This window comes from Lithobates pipiens, unplaced genomic scaffold, assembly GCF_037356315.1.
Source record: "Lithobates pipiens isolate NorthernLeopardFrog02 unplaced genomic scaffold, aLitPip1_a1.2 Scaffold_16, whole genome shotgun sequence".
NCBI classification, from domain to species: Eukaryota; Metazoa; Chordata; class Amphibia; order Anura; family Ranidae; genus Lithobates; species Lithobates pipiens.
The window spans coordinates 556,165,376-556,181,756 of NW_027507748.1; the positions used below are offsets into that span (position 1 = coordinate 556,165,376).

The 16,381-nt window shown below is 40.7% G+C and overlaps 1 protein-coding gene across 1 annotated transcript in view; it reads left to right on the plus strand.

Moving 5' to 3' along the window:
- Nucleotides 1-16,381, plus strand: part of NAB2 (NGFI-A binding protein 2) — an 87,398-nt gene that overhangs the window by 22,944 nt on the left and 48,073 nt on the right. The window contains exon 2 of the mRNA XM_077483567.1: nt 14,232-15,042. Coding sequence (XP_077339693.1) covers nt 14,398-15,042 — 645 coding nt within the window. The 5' untranslated portion in view covers nt 14,232-14,397. The remainder of the gene's footprint in view (nt 1-14,231; nt 15,043-16,381) is intronic.

Here is a 16,381-nt window from a genome sequence, read left to right on the forward strand (position 1 = left end):
AAATTATAATATAATAAATAATTATAAATAATTGTACCAAATAATAATATAACAATAATAAAAATTATTCAATAATATAATCAAATCAAAAATACTGAAATTTGTTCAGTTGCAGAATTGTCACTGTCATTACTTTTCAGTATTTGATGACGGATCTCCCCACAAATCGATATCCCTCAATTCTGCGAGTGATTCCAATTTATTATCGCTGTTTTCTAGCTGGTCTGAAATTATTTTTGATGTAAAGGGACAGTTTTGGTTGCTATGGACAATCTCCAGTTTCCAGGCATAAAGAACAGTTTTTATAATATAAAACTGCATGCAGGACACTGGGCAGACCACTAGGGACAAAGGGGATGTGAAATATTTACATACAGCAATGTAATCTGTAAGATTACATTATACTGTATGTATAGTGAGTGTTTCACTTTTTGAATTTGGCGCTGATCTCTGTCCCCGTGCGTCGCAACGCTCGCAGGGAACGGAGATCGGCGATGTGATAGATCGAGTGAGACACGGCTCGCTCGTACAGCGGGGAGACAACGCTGGATCTGAGGGAGAAGGTAAGTAAACCTCCTCCTGGATCCAGCGATGCAGTCCCGAGTCTGGCTCGGGGTTATTGCTTTTGGTATAAAAATTCCACCCCGAGCCAGACTCGGGAAGACCGTCAGGGGGGTTAAGGAAACCAACAAACAGATCAGCTAACATGATTGCCTACCAAAAACAGCATTGGATTTTCTAAAAAAAAAAGAAGCTGAACTTTGGTATAAGCAAATATTATCTAAATACAAGAGCCACATGTATTCTTACTTGAATCTTGGTATGCTTTGTGTATTTCTTCTGGATCTGTACAGTAATTCAGTATGAAGCTTTGGCTATGTGCAGGTGCTTCCTGTAATTAAGACCGGTCACTGCCACTCTCTCCTTGTGCAAGGTGACTGGTCTTGTCTCTCCTGTAGTTTTCTGCAGACAGCCTGTAATGAGTGGAACCTGCCTACCCCACATATCTGCTCTCTGCACAGGCTATGTACAGCACACTGATATCACTGCTACTTTTGCAAGGTAATATCTTGATTTTTAAAGGCATTTGGTGCACATGGAGTGGATTTATATTCTTTGTGGCTGTTAAGTTTTTTTTAAATGAAAGTTATTGTGCCTGGAGTTCAGCTTTAAGCAAAGATAATTTATATAATAAGATAATAATATACTTGGGTTGATTACTAAAGGAATAGAAGCTGTTCACCTAGCAAAACGAATGTTAAAGCGGGAATAAACCCAGTTTAAAAAAACACTTACATTCCCGGCATGCCGGAAATGCTAACTTTCACATTGGTTGTGCTCTCAACCAAACTTTCAAACCATCCAATGGATGGTGTCATAACTGATCACATGTACAGCATTTTGGCTGTTGAAGAAATATTAGAGGCCAAGATGGCAGCTTCCTTGACTGAAAACGATAGGAGGGTTTACTCCCACTTTAACTTTGGAACGTTAACGTTGCAAAGCGAATGTTAGTAAATACGATGAAACTTGGTTCATTTTCAATACCCAATTCCATGTGTGAGGGAAATTTTAAAAAATGAATGTTTGCTAGTATATGATTGGGTATTCACAGCTTCACATTCATTAGCATACACCTTTCAAAGTGAACAGTCACTTTGCTAGGTGGACAGCTGTTATTTATCCAGTATCCAGTATATCAACTCCATCGAGAATATTTGACATTCTGTTTTCTAGGCCCAGCATAATGTTATTGTTCTGATGATTTCTTCAACACATTTTGCTTATCTAAGTGCTTGGGGATTCCCAATTAAAAGCAATGGAGAAGACATCAAATTATTTATGGAGAAAACAAAAGGAGAAGTAAGGGAATGAGTTTTCTGATACAAATTAAAGATAGTGTATATGATTATATTAAAGACCTGAGATTAGCAGTATGCTGACTATGCTGTACTGTACCTATATGGCATATGTGTTATTACATTCCTGTATCTGTTCATGTGAATTTTTAAAGGTGGATTTACTAAAACTGGAGGGTGCAAAATCTGGTGCAGCTTTGTATGGTATCCAATCAGCTTCTAACTTCAGCTTGTTCAATTAAGCTTTGACAAAAAAAAAAAAAACCCTGGAAGCTGATTGGTTTCTATGCAGAGCTGCACCAGATTTTGCACTTTCCAGTTTTAGTAAATCAGCCCCACTGCCGCTTCTTTGCCAGTTCAGGGCTAAGTAACAGTGTCTGTGTAAAGATCCCCATCCAAGCCACTGATACTCACCTCTCTAGCTATTCCCTACCACTTGTTCCTCTTGTCAACGCAAACCGATGGCAGCTACGATGGAGGAAAAAATGGTGGGATAGTTGTTGTATCTTCTAAATTGGAAATAACATACAATAATGTAGTAGCGTAGAGGTTAACAAGGTGATAATATATAAGGCTACACAATAAAAGTCTCCCACATTGGTCAAACAAAAAAAATGATGTGTTCTAGTTCACTGTGATCCTCGTGGTGACGGATCTCATCTACATCTTTACAGAAATTTGAGACCTGCTTTTCTACATCAATTTCAATCCTAAGAAAAGTACAGCAGTTGATAACGATCTGCTTCTGTTTAAAGGATGATTCTAGCAAGACTACACTGGGCTATTACACTGACCACCCCCTGACAGTTTGGGAAAAATTGTCATGAGTTCTAAATAATTAAAATAGTAAATTATGAAAATAGCACTCAAATAGGCTTTGCTGTTATCATGGTGAGCATAACTTTCCAGTAAAGTACGATGTAAGTGGGATTTCTGTGGGCTTTCTTTTAAACAACGCCTCATCACCGCCTCCATAATTCCATGAATAAACAATTGGGTGGATTCCAGAGCTCAGCTGCCTTGTTTTACATTCAATGAACAATGGATTATTCACTTGCAATCAACAGTTGCTTTAGGCATTCATCATACATTATTCTTTTGAATTTTTTTTCTTTATAACTGTAAGCCTGCATTTGTATACTGACTATTGTAAGATTCTCAAAAAGTAAGTTCTAATGCACAAAATATAACTGTTATTATTTATAAGATATAGCACTGTAGATTGCTGGTCCAGTAAGTATCCAATAGTTTTTTTAAGATTAAGAAGACTTTTTTTTGGCTTAGGAGGAATGTTTTGTTTTTCTCTATAGCATCTACAAGTTGATCTCCTTGATTCTGAAAGTTAATGTTTTTAAGTTATTTTCATTTCTTGTTGAAATCAATAGATATGTCCCTTTTCAAACTTATTAACTATTAAAGAGTATAACTGAAATGATGGATTGACCAAAGTGGTCCATTGATTTAATGATAGCCAATTTGATCAGCAGTCAAGCCTAACATCAATGGCCAGCTTTGGTTCACCATTAAACAATGGAAATGTATGAGGGTCTGTATGAGGGACAAATTCTTAGCCCAATCAATAGGCCAATAGTGTAAATGTAAATATTGCTCTGTTTCATAATGGGGTATACGGGTTCAGGAGTCATTCTGGGAGGTAATCCTCTCCAGAATAATATAAAATAACTCTGACCTGAATGGTGGAGGAATATAGATACCAACCAGGTTTCACCGCTGCTGCCACAACGTGAGACCAGAAGAGAGATACGTGGCCTCGGCAATAACAGATAACATGGCAGGGTTTGTGAATGCAAAGTCAATTATGGAAGAGGTTTTGTAGGAGGTGGAGTAAAAGGAATAGATTTTAGTGGAGGGATGCTTCCATCTCCAGACCTCTGTCACACCAGATGACTCAGCCAAGTTCAGTAGGTCTCTATTAGAGGACTTGGGTGGTGTGGGCCTAAATCAGGGGACAATATGGAATTAAAGTCCCCTGTCAGAAACAGCTTGGCAGGGGCAGTAGGAGGTAATCCTCTCCAGCATGGTATACAATAACTCCAACCTGAAGGGTGGAGGAATGTAGATGATATACCACCTAAACACACGGGAGAGATTTGTGAATCAAAATTGACACCCCTCAAGTGTAGGTAGAATAGGAGGCATGAAATGCCCGGTGCACCCAGGGTTTTTTCAGGGACATCAGTTTACTACCCGTCAGGTATGTTTCCTGTCAAATCAAAATTTTTGGATTAAGCATTTTGACATATTGGAATAACAGAGCCCTTTTAAATTTGGAGTTGAGGCCCCTCACATATCAGGTCATAACAGAAACCGTATTAGGGTCACGTGATGTAATTTTGGATAAAGAATTTAGCTCTGCAGGTGGTTCTAGTCACAGAGACAGATCCAATTCGATAAGCAGAATTAGAGCATGAGTCGAAATATACCTTAAATAAATCATAATTACAACTATAACAAAACATTCCCAGCACAACGTGCTTTCCCTACTGGTACTCGGTTCCGCCCAAAAATGCACTGGGAAGTTGGGTAGCAGTCTGTACACCAAACAAAACAACAACAATTAAAAGATGTGACCTGTAAACACAAAGCGCCGTGTTAAGGACATGTCCTGGGCTGGCCCAGCTTAGCAGTACGAACTCTGGAAGTTTGGTAGTTCAGTGAGGTGGGGAGCATGGAACTAGGAGGGCCAGTCCTGACCACTGACCGTATGCAGCAGTAGTGGATCAGGGGAATGGGGGGGGGGAGAAGGGGGGGTGCCAGGAAGTGGACCCACAAAAAAGTGCACAGTCAAAACCAGGAAAAGGGGGAAAAATAGTATTTAGTCTCAAATGGAAGAAATAAGCAGGAACAATTGTGGTCTTGTGACTAATCAGCCTGGCTCCCTCACAGTGCTTGCCATACTGAATCTTCATGCTTAAATCCAAGAGTAGCAGGGATTTTGGGAGCGGTAACTTTGCCTGAGTAAGAAGGACTTTCAAGCAAATACCAGACAATAAAGGCCAACGGGGCCCACGGGGCCTGCGCCCAAATACTTGCAGCGATTCAGCCAGTGGATTTTCTAGGGATGCTTCTCATGGGTGGATTAGTGACCGTCCAGCCAGGATGCCACTGCTGCCGGGGTTTAAAAAAATTTGGCACGATCACCGTCCATGATCCAGAGTTTGCTGGGGTAGAGAAGGCTGAACTTGAGGCCCTGTTCTGCGAGTAATCCGGGAAGAGAAGAATCTTAGCATTCTCTCTTCAGATCTTGTTTTGCCCTTGCTGCCGCCAGAATTTGGTCTCGGTCACGGTAGTTGAGGAGTTTCAGGAGAAAAGATTGCGGTGGAGCCCCTGGTGTAGGCGGAGGGACCCTATGGGCTCTCTCCACCATGAACGTGACGGGCATAGCAGGTAAGTCCAGCAGATGAATAAGGAAGGATTTGGAAAACTCAGCCAGTTTTGGGCCTTCTGCTTGCTCAGGTAGGCAGAAGATCCGGTTGTTGTTGTTGAGTCTATTCTCTATGTTGATGGCTTTGTCCTGCAGTGCTTTGACCTGGATTTGCAAGGCCCACATTTCTCTAGAGTCCACGCTGGTGGAGTCCTCCATCTGCAAGATACGTTCTCCCGCCTCAGACATTCTAGATCTGAACTTGTCCAGATCATGGCGGATAAGATTGATGTCAGTGGTTAGTTAATCAATTTTCACCGTAAGAGTATTCTTGTAGGATTTCACTGCATCGTTACAGGCTTGTATAGCAGCCAGGATGTCTGTGGTGGTGGGATTAGCTGCCTCTGAGAGCCCGGCAGGTGTCTGGGTAACTGCCGACATGGTGCCGGCAGAAAGCCTCTTGGCCAATATGGCCACCAGGGGAGAGGAATGATACAAGGTGTTTGCGGAATTCCGAGAGGATCACAGCTTGCCCATTGTCAGTGGAGGGACCCGCAGGGTGGCCAGTGCCTTCTTGGAACCCAGAATGTCCCATGGAAGCTTTCCGTCTGAAAAAATAGAGTCCAGATATGTGTCAGGATGATAGCAGGAACGGGGCTCAGGCACTGCACGTCTGCTTGGTCTTACATCCCCCCACTCATTATGTTTAGGGGTTTTCACAAGAGGTTCTATCTCTCACTTGATTCCTCACTCTGGCCAGCTCCAGTGCGCTCCTTCTCTGGCTAAAGCTTTGGTCTGTGGTCAGAGCCTTGGCATCACACACAATACAGGGAACTTAACCCTACATGGTACACTGAGGAGGCTGGAGTGCACCAGAGCCAGTTGCAGCTTACAGAGGACTCTACGAGGGACTGGCCGTAGTGTTGGTGGGAGCAGGTTGTAGCGAGGGGTCAGGTAAGTATTTGCTCCTTAATCCTCTACCACTAGATTAAATGAACACTGATCCCTTGCAGTGCAGAAGGGAGCCACTGTAAGAGCATATTTATTTTTGCTGGGCTTTAAAATACTGTTTATGAATCACTCTGAGCCAGATAAGACATGCCAGCTGCATGATAACTACAGTTTTATTTTAAACAAACTTTATAAGGAGTAATTTAACTCCTTCACACCAACAGTATGCATACACAGTGCCTTAAAGAAGTATTTATACCCCTTGAAATTTTCCACATTTTGTCATGTTACGACCAAAAACATAAATGTATTTTATTGGGATTTTATGTGATAGAACAACACAAAGTTGCACATAATTGTAGAGTGGAAGGAAAATGATCAATGGTGTTTAAAAATGTTTACAAAAATAGCACATATCTGAAAAGTGTGGCGTGCATTTGTATTCAGCCCCCTGAACTAAAATCTAGTGGATGGCATTGTATGTAGGCTCACTGGACTGGGCTTTTTTCTGTGGGGCCACATATATGCGTATCTGTTTTTTGCTGGAAACGAGCCGCACAGCACGCTCCCAGCACAGAGACTGGGGTCTCAGAGGGAGCCCTGGATCCAGTAGTAATGATCAGGACCTGGAACTAAAGCTTTCGGGTCACTTGATCACTGTGATAGCCTTTCATTGGTTATCACAGTGATCAGTCACTGTGAAGCCCGCCCCTGTGTTTCTCGTTCTCTGATTGGTGAAAAAAGATACAATATATCTCTCTCTCTCCTTGCAGAGAGAGATAAACAAGCAGCTGTGTGTAAATAAAAAATAAAATAAATGAAAAATACCTAGATGAAGGTTTGGTCTACAGTGCTCAACATAAATGAGTAGACATTTTTTGAAAAGTAAAGTTTTAATCAATATCTCAATGAACACAAGAACAATTTCCAAAATGTTGACAAAACTGAGTTTTATAGCACATTTGTTTAGCTCATTACATGAAAGTAAGGTTAATAATATAACTTAGATTGCAAAATCTTCAGTTTTACTCAAATAAATACACCCACAACAAAAACTACTACATCTAGTATTTTGTATGAACTCCATGATTTGTAAGGACAGCACCAAGTCTTCTAGACATCGAATGAACATATTGCAACATCTATCTATTTCCATTCTTTAAGAACAACCTCTTTTAGAGCCTGGATGCTGGATGGAGTGTGATGCTCAACTTGTCTCTTCAGAATTCCCCATAAGTGTTCGATTGGATTCAGCTCAGGAGACATACTTGGCCACTGAATCACTTTCACCCTGTTCTTCTTCAGAAATGCAACAGTGGCCTTAAATGTGTGTTTGGGATCATTGGCATGTTGGAAAAGTGCACGACAACCAAGATCTGATGTAATGGTAGCATCTTCTCTTTCAGTATAGAGCAGTACATCTGAGATTCATGATACCATCAATGAACTGCAGCTCCCTAACACCAGCAGCACTCATGCAGCCCCACAGAAGGACATTGCCAGCACCATGTTTGACTGTAGGCAACATGCAATTTTCTTTGTACTTCTTACCTTTGCGACACCATACAGTTTTAAATCCATCAGTCCCAAAAAAATGTTCTTGGTCTCATCACTCCAGAGTACGGAGTCCCAGTAGTCTTCTTTTTTTCAGCATGGGCCCTGGCAAATTCTAGGTGGGATTTTTTGTCTATGGCCATTAGGAGAGGCTTCTTTCGTGGATGGCACCCACGCATGCCATTCCTCTGCAGTGTACGTCATATTGTGTCACGGGAAACAATCACCCCAGTTTAGCTTTCTACTAAGCTATGATTAAGCATTGAGTATAGTGTAAAATGCGTTAGCTGTATTGTATGCTGTATCTCCTTCCCTCTTTTGCTGTATGGAGTCTTGTAAGTTTTGGACTCAATAAAGTTGATTTTATTGACGTGCGGCCATCCAGACATTTCTTCATATCAGATCATTGGCTTACTACTTCTTTAGCTAACTACAGTGAACTTACATGGCAATTTTCTTCAACCTTTCTCATCAGAAGATGCTCATCTCGAAGTTTTAACTTCCATGGACGGCCTGGATGACTCTGTGAAGATGGTTGCAGTTCCATCTTTTTTTTACATTTTTGTATCACTTTTGCTACAGTATTCTGACTGATAAGAAAATCTTTGCTGATCTTCTTGTAGCCTTCACCTTTCTTGTGTAAAGAATTTATTTTCCTTCTCAGGCCTTGTGACATTTCTCTTCCATGTGGTGCCATCGCTGACAGCATGGAATGGGAGGGGTTTTCTTTGTTAAGAAACACCCTTTTATAATCAACGGTCTGCTGGACACCTGTTTAATTAATAATTAGACTCACCTGTGTTTGAATTCTTGTTAATTAGGTAATTAGGTTTTGTCTAAAATTTAGCTTTGCTCCTAAGACTTTCATTGGGGTGTATTCATTTTTGCAGCATAGTCTTGAATGAATTTGTTAGGAAAAAAAACTTTTTTGTGTATGCAAATTAACAAATCTTGGTTGCAATCAATGGCCCATATTTGTGGGTGTATTTTGTACTATAGTGTCCCATAGAAAATATTGATTCTGAAAGTAAAGTAAAGCTTTTCTGACAAATCTGTTGGGATGTACTCATTTTTGCTGAGCACTGTAGCTGAGTGCCAGGGTTAGTTTTTAGGTCAAGTACAAGTCATGGGTCAGGGTCAGTATATATTCATATTTTTTTAAATAAGTATCAATGTCAGTTAGTGTCAGTGTATTTTTAGGTACAGGCATACCCCACTTTTAAGTACACAATGGGGTATATTTACTAAAGGTGGAAAGTGCAAAATCAGGCTCACTTCTGCATAGAAACCAATGAGCTTCTAACCCCAGCTTGTTCATTTAAGCTTTGGTAATAAAACCTGGAAGCTCATTGGTTTCTATGTAGAAGTGAGCCTGATTTTGCACTTTCCAGCTTTAGTAAACAAACCCCATTGTGTACTTAAAAGTGGGGTATGCCTGTAGGACAAAAAAAAAGCAAAATGCACACTATTGTTTCTGGGCTGTACTACGGATACAAATATAAAATAATATACACATATATGGTATCGTTGTGATCGTCAGGCACAGGAAAATGTATTGTGGGTTGTTCTATCGTGGTAGGTTATGGTAGTAACAAGAATTATACAGCTAAATTTAAAACAAATTCTTTTTTATTTTTTTTGCTATTTTTGGCCAGTTTTCCTTTGATAATAAAAAAAAATAATAATACAAAAAAGCATCAGGAGATATCCATTACCATTTACAACCAAATAAAAGCCCAATTTGTCTTGAAAAAAACACGGTATAATCTTCCTGGATGCACAAAGTAGTTGTGATGTTACAGTATGTAAACACATGTCAAATATGTCTTAAAGTATAGATTATATATCAATAAGATCTTTTACCGCATTGTCCCCTGGGGTAGGGGAAGAGCTGGAAATACAGTGAGCTTGTTGACTGCTTTACCTACAAATAATGGGGAACGCAAAAGCACAAGTATTATCAATATAGCAGTATAAAAATAATTTTCATGGCATGAGGTCATGCTTTAAAATTGAGAAGTATGGTGATGGCTGTAAGGTGTGTGCTACAAAAGGTCATGTAGCACCAGGCATTGGAGCCTACCATGGAACCACCCATTCAACAGGAGGTGTCATAGCAACAGTTTTAATCATTAATTTAGGTAACTGTTAGTGTATCTAATCCAAAATAAAAAATGTAATATATAGCAGCATACTTAGATTAGGTGCCCGCCTTAATTTCCTTTTTGCTTTTCTTTATTTTTATTTTCACCTGGTAGTCCTGGAAACAACAAAATTCCTGTGTAAAGACTTTTACATATATGAACATCTTAAATGGAAAAGAAGTTCATATACAGTATAATCATGGGTGTCCGCAGAACTTTTTTTTTGGGGGGGGGGGGCATAATTTTAAGGTCACCCATGCTCTGCCCCCATTTTGGCAATGTCATGAAGGTGAGGGGCTTAGTCATAATATAACATGCAGGCATTAAAAAGTTTGGGAAACCTGATGCAAAAGCTTAAAACAGAGGTATGTTGTTTTTTTTTTACCCCTATTCATACTTACCTAAGTGGATGCAGCATCAGACCGATGCTGCAGCTGTCCCCCTGGCATCTCTGCACTGAGAATCAAGCCACCGAACACCGGCGATGGCTCGATTCTCACCCCTCCCCTAGAGGAGAGCTGCTGACTATCAAAGCGGCTCGCTGAAATGCTGAGACAGCCATGAGTCAAGGCAACTGGCAGATCCAGACTTTGGAAGTCGGAATGACATGCTGCCTTGACTGATCCTGGTGATGTCAGCGGACTTCAGACTGCTCTCCGCTGAAAACGGGTCACAGGAGTGCAAAACGAATTGCACTCCTGTGATCCATAGGAGAAGCCCAGCCTAAAAAGGTCAGGCTGGACTTCTCCTTTAATAGAAGGATCAGGTCTGATTAGCAATAATTAATCTGTTTTTACCCCTACCCTGCCCTGCCCCTAAGTCTGACCCTAAACACGCCCTCATAAATTATCTAATTACACTGTTAAATGTTTTATGCAGAATTAAGCTCCAAAAAAAAAAATTAACAACAATTTTAACAATATTAACATAAAGCATATCAGTGCCCATAAGGGCAGCCTATTAGTGCCCATCAGTGTAGCCTCATCGGCGCCGATCAGTACAGCTCCATCAGTGCAACTTATCAATGCAGCCCTATCAGTGGCCATCCGTGCAGCATATCAGTGGCCATCAGTGCAGCCTATCATTGCCCATCAGTGCCCATCAGTTTAGCCTATCAGTGGCCATCAGTGCAGCCTACCATTGCCCATCAGTGCAGCATATCAGTGCCCATCAGTACAGTGTATTATTGCTTATCAGTGCAGTGTATCATTTCCCATCAGTGCAGTGTATAATTGCCATCAGTGCAGCCTATCAGTGCCCACCAGTGCAGAATATCTGTGTCCACCAGTGCAGCCCATCATTGCTCATCAGTGCAGTGTAACAGTGCAGCATACCATTGCCCATCAGTGCAGTGTATCATTGCCCATCAATGGAGCATATCACTGCCCATACGTGCAGCCTCATCAGTGCCCAGCAATGCATTAGGGAGACATCAGGAGGATCCGCCTGCCAGATGACACAGTGTGGGGATCACCCACTGAGACACGGCTTGCATATGAATAGCCGCCTCTATAAAACAAAGTCCCGCCTCCTAGACCGGCTACTCTAATAGACAGCACACTGGTCCAATTTCAGTCCAGGAGGCTGGACTTTGTTTGTCAGCGAGCGGCTATTCATATACAAGCCACGTCTCAGTGGGAGATCCCCTTTCTGTGTCATCTGGCTGCCTGATCCTTCTGACAGTTTCCTGGCTGGTCACTTCTGGCAGAAGTGATGCAACCTTTGTAAAGGAAATTAGAGTGGCCCAGGGGCAGGAAATCCCCCTCCCCCCGCCGATCGTATGGCCGCAATGCTTCTGCAAGAAACGATCAGCCGGGAAACTGCAAACCCAGTCTGTCCCTGCACCAAATGTGTGCAGGCGAGTGGAACTTTTGAGGGCTGCATGTGACACCTTGCTCCGGGGGGGGGGCTACTTGCCCCCCCATGTGGACGCCCATGTATACAATGGAGAAGGACTGCTAAACTAGTCCTCACAATCAGAAGATGGTGATCTTAATAAACTGTCAATCTTCAGAACACGTTCTTGTAAAATATTATAAATGATGAGATACCTCTTATATGCTGGAGTATGAAAAGTGTGCTAAGAAAAAAATATTTATTTGCCCCCAGCAACTTACTTCTTTGCTTCATTTCAGTTTTGCATTACAGAAATTATTTGAAAGCCAACTTGTTTCTATAGGCACCCAAAATTGTCAATGTTTGCTCACTTTTCCTAAGCCACATAGTGTGAGCAAATATTTTTTCAATTTAGCTACTATAGTGTGTCATGGAAGCATATTTATTTTTATTTATTGAATCTCCCAGCAAGGTGTAATTATTTTCCAACTGGATGATCAAGCTTTTTTTTTAATGTAAAATGTTAATTAAAACTCTGACTATTGAAGTATAAAACATACACTCAATCGCAGCATGTGGGAGTTAATAGCTTTACAGTCATTTTCAAAGTAAAGTACATGTCTTCTCTGGAGCTTGTATACAATAACAATATAATGACACCTTAGCGAAATAGCAGTGCCACTCAACAAACACATTGTTCAAAAAGGTAACTTCTGTGTAAGGCAATTAACTATTTCCAAGGGGAGATGGATGCGGCACACTGTAAAAATGATACTGAGCAGCCTTTCTCAACAAGGGTTTTGTGAAACTCTAGGGTTCCTCCAGAGGTTACTAGGGGTTCCTTGAGCAATTTGCAATTTCTGTCTCTTAGATGAGTAACCTCTGACAACAATGATCTTTTTAGCTACCTGTAAGGAGGGATTCTTTTCAATGACCACAAGTGTAAGGATCATACCTTCCATCACATGTACCATGAGCTGTGACTACAATAAATATTAGCACGGGTTCCTCAAAATTGGAACGTTATTTCAAGAGTTCCTCAATGCTAAAAAAAGGATAGGAAAAGCTGATATATAGAATAAAATACCTTATTCTGTAAATTGCAAAGATAGAAAGGATCAATTAGCGTGCCATACATGTTAAAATTTATCTTGTTAACCCCTATGGTGATATTTGAGTGGTGTTTGAAACGATTTGAGAAGGAAAAAAGTCTGGGGTTTGAGATTGTTATTTCTAGCAAAGTTCTTGGTGGATTACTTGTGTTTTCTCGAATTGCATGTGATACCTTAGTACTGACTTTGTACGACCTCTTGAGCATGTCAGTCATGGCCAGATGAGAAACTTAAAGTAGAACTATAGGCAAAAGTTTTTCTTTCAGTTTGGATAGAGAAAAGGAAGGTTATCACCCCTGTCAGAATTTTTTTTTTGCCATCTATGTCCCATTGCAGTGATTTCCCTTCACTTCCTGTCCCATAGCCAAACAGGAAGTGAGAAGAAATTACTGCAAATTAAGGACATTTCTTGGGAACCCCCAGGTCACGAGAACTAGTGTCCCCATTGGAAGATTTCCCCCCTATTACTTTTATGGGGACAACCCAATATTTGGGATTTTCTTTTACTTTCACTTTCAATGATAACGGTAAACAGGACAAATAGAGAGGGGGACTCTGCTTAACGGAAGCACAGACAGCAATAAAAACTGACAAACACTCTAATCTCTCTTTACTCTATCCAAAACTAAAAAAAAAGTTTTGCCTTTAGTTATACTTTAAATTTGCAAGATAATTATTATTGACAAGGAACATGAACTTCTAACACTTAGACTCTTACATTAGAATATGTTGTAAATACATGCCAGATCACCTAACACTGATGGAAATTAAAGGTGTGTGTTGGGGCAAAATGACAAACAAATATGTTATTACATGTCTGTAATATACACACATTTACCTGTGTTTTATCACTTTAAAAACCCTTCAAGTATATAAAGATGCAATAATAATGTTATAAAGCAGGGATATGCAATTAGCGGACTTCCAGCTGTTTCAGAACTACAAGTCCCATGAGGCTTAGTAAGACTCTGACAGCCACAAGCATTACACCCATAGCCAGAGGCATGATGGGACTTGTAGTTTTGCAACAGCTGAAGGTCCACTAATTGCATATCCCTGTTGGGAGGTGAAGGGAGAGGGAGAGAAGCAGGTCCGGCACAGGTGAATTAGATATTCCTAGAAGAGTAGAGGTCTATGATGTGCCAAGGAATTGACTAATCCTTGAGTTGCAAAATTTTCTAGCAATGTCAAAGGAACATTGCAAGTGAACATAAAGTTCTTCTTTTCTCTGTGCTTTAACCTGTAATTTTGTAAGTTGCTAATGAGGTCACTTTAATTATAAACTAATATTACTTTGTTTCCTGAAATGTATTTGTTAACTCCCAATATTTGTTGCACTATGCAAACTACAAACATAATTTAAATATTTAATTCTTGTTTTAACTTGTAGAATCTGTGCAGACACATCTTCACTCCCTCGTACCCTGGGTGAGTTACAGCTGTATCGTGTCCTGCAGAGAGCCAACTTACTGGGTTACTATGACACCTTCATCCAGCAGGGCGGCGATGATGTGCAGCAGCTTTGTGAAGCTGGAGAAGATGAATTTTTGGAGATCATGTCTTTGGTTGGCATGGCAACAAAGCCTCTCCATGTTCGAAGATTACAGAAAGCCTTAAGAGACTGGGCTACTAATCCAGGACTGTTCAACCAGCCACCTTTGGGAAATGTCCCTATAAGCAGCAGCATACCTTTATTCAAGATATCTGAAACAATGGGAAGGGTTGGTAGACAATCTAATGGCGTTATTAGTAATTCTGAAAGCCTAAACAAAACCGTTGCAGGTTTTGGTGTCCCAGAGCAGCTGGAACAGCATGAGAAAAGATCACCTGTACAAATGGATGGCAGAACTTGGACAGTGCAGGTTTCTCCAGATCAGAATGAAGCAGATGACGATGATGTGGATGATGATGAAGATGGGAGAGGAATACCATATGGCCCAGGAGGTGAAAGGTTAGACCTTGACATGGTACAGGTGATATCAGACAGTGTGGAGAGGCTAATGAAAGGCTTGCCTCGTGGTGATATAGCTGAGGCCCGATCCATGCTTAAAATAAACAAAAAACTGGGGAGGTCACTGGGCCATATCTTTCACATGGCAGACGGAGGGCCCAGAAAGGAGAGGGAGATTAGAAGGCACAGTGCTATATATGGAAGGAGTGACTCCAAGAGACGTGAAGGAAAGAGACTCACGCTGCATGAGGTTGGTGAAGCTGTTTTCCTTGTTTTTGATAAAGGAAAAATTTAAGTAACGCTGATTTATTCCATAAGTCATAGAACCAACTGTACTTAACAAATCACAAATAAATAGGTATCTGACATCAAACATCAAAATGGCTTCTACTGGTCTCCCTGAATTTGCTTTTTAGATTTGATCCTTACACTGCCTTATCATATCAACAAGTCTGTTAGTGGCTTAATATTTAATATCTGGGTATTTCTGACCAAAAACTCAAATTCGACTTTATGAGTCTGTTATTTTTCTAATATAGGCATAAAAAAAGAAATTAACTCTAACTGCCTGCCAAAACACACATTTTAGATATATATATATATTTTTTCTCAATCAAAGGTTTTATTAAAGCAAATTCAGGTTTACAAAGATATTTTAATATGGCATTAAAGTTTTAAAGTTGATGTCTGGGAACACTAAGGCCCCATTTACACTTGAGCTGGGTGTCTTTGGTTATTTCAGGCACAAGTTTTTTTTTTTGCCAAAGTCTATTGGAGCCAAAACACATGACTCTGCCCAAAAGAAGCTCATGAACTTTTTGTGTGATGAGCTTCAAGTGACACTACACTCAGGTATCAATGGGCGCCATTGAATAAAATGAAAATCCTAGTGTTTGAGAGCTGACTCTTCAAATCACACTTCAAATCCCTCAGGTCTGAATGAGGTCTAAAACATAAATGTTTACAAACTTTCTCTCCAAAACCTTAAAATGAATCAGAAAGCGTTTTCACCTTATTTGCCTTCTTAACTGAGATATTCTTGTTTTATTCCTATGTGACATCATTGCAAGGACTATCTTTCATCAATAACTGCCACTGAGAGAGGTTTGCAGGGCTTTCTAGGTATTCTCCTATACAGTACAACTACCACCCCCCCCCCCCCGCCTCATTATTGTGTGGACAGGGTCTTAAGAGTTGCTGGAGCTATGTCTGGTGAAGGGTGGATGGATGGGCCACTGCTAGCTGCTGCTTCTCTACTACTGTTGTCCACTACCACTACTCTGCTGCATTGCTGTACACTCCAGTAATGCAGAGAGGCTGGTGGGGAGAGAAGAGAATGTAAAAAAAGGGGTAGCATTGTGGGCAGTGACATGGTAGTTCTCTACTCTACTGCCATCACTGCAGCTAGCCCCACTTCTATACCGCTTTGCTGAGATAAGAGAGGCTTACAGGGATATAAGCAGCAGAACTGCAGGTTGGTGTAAGGTAATGAAGAGTGTGAGGTGCGGTTTGGGTAGAAGTCTTCTACACCCCTCCAGCAGTTGGTTTTGGTCTCCACTTATGTGCTGACATTAGTGTTGACTACTTTA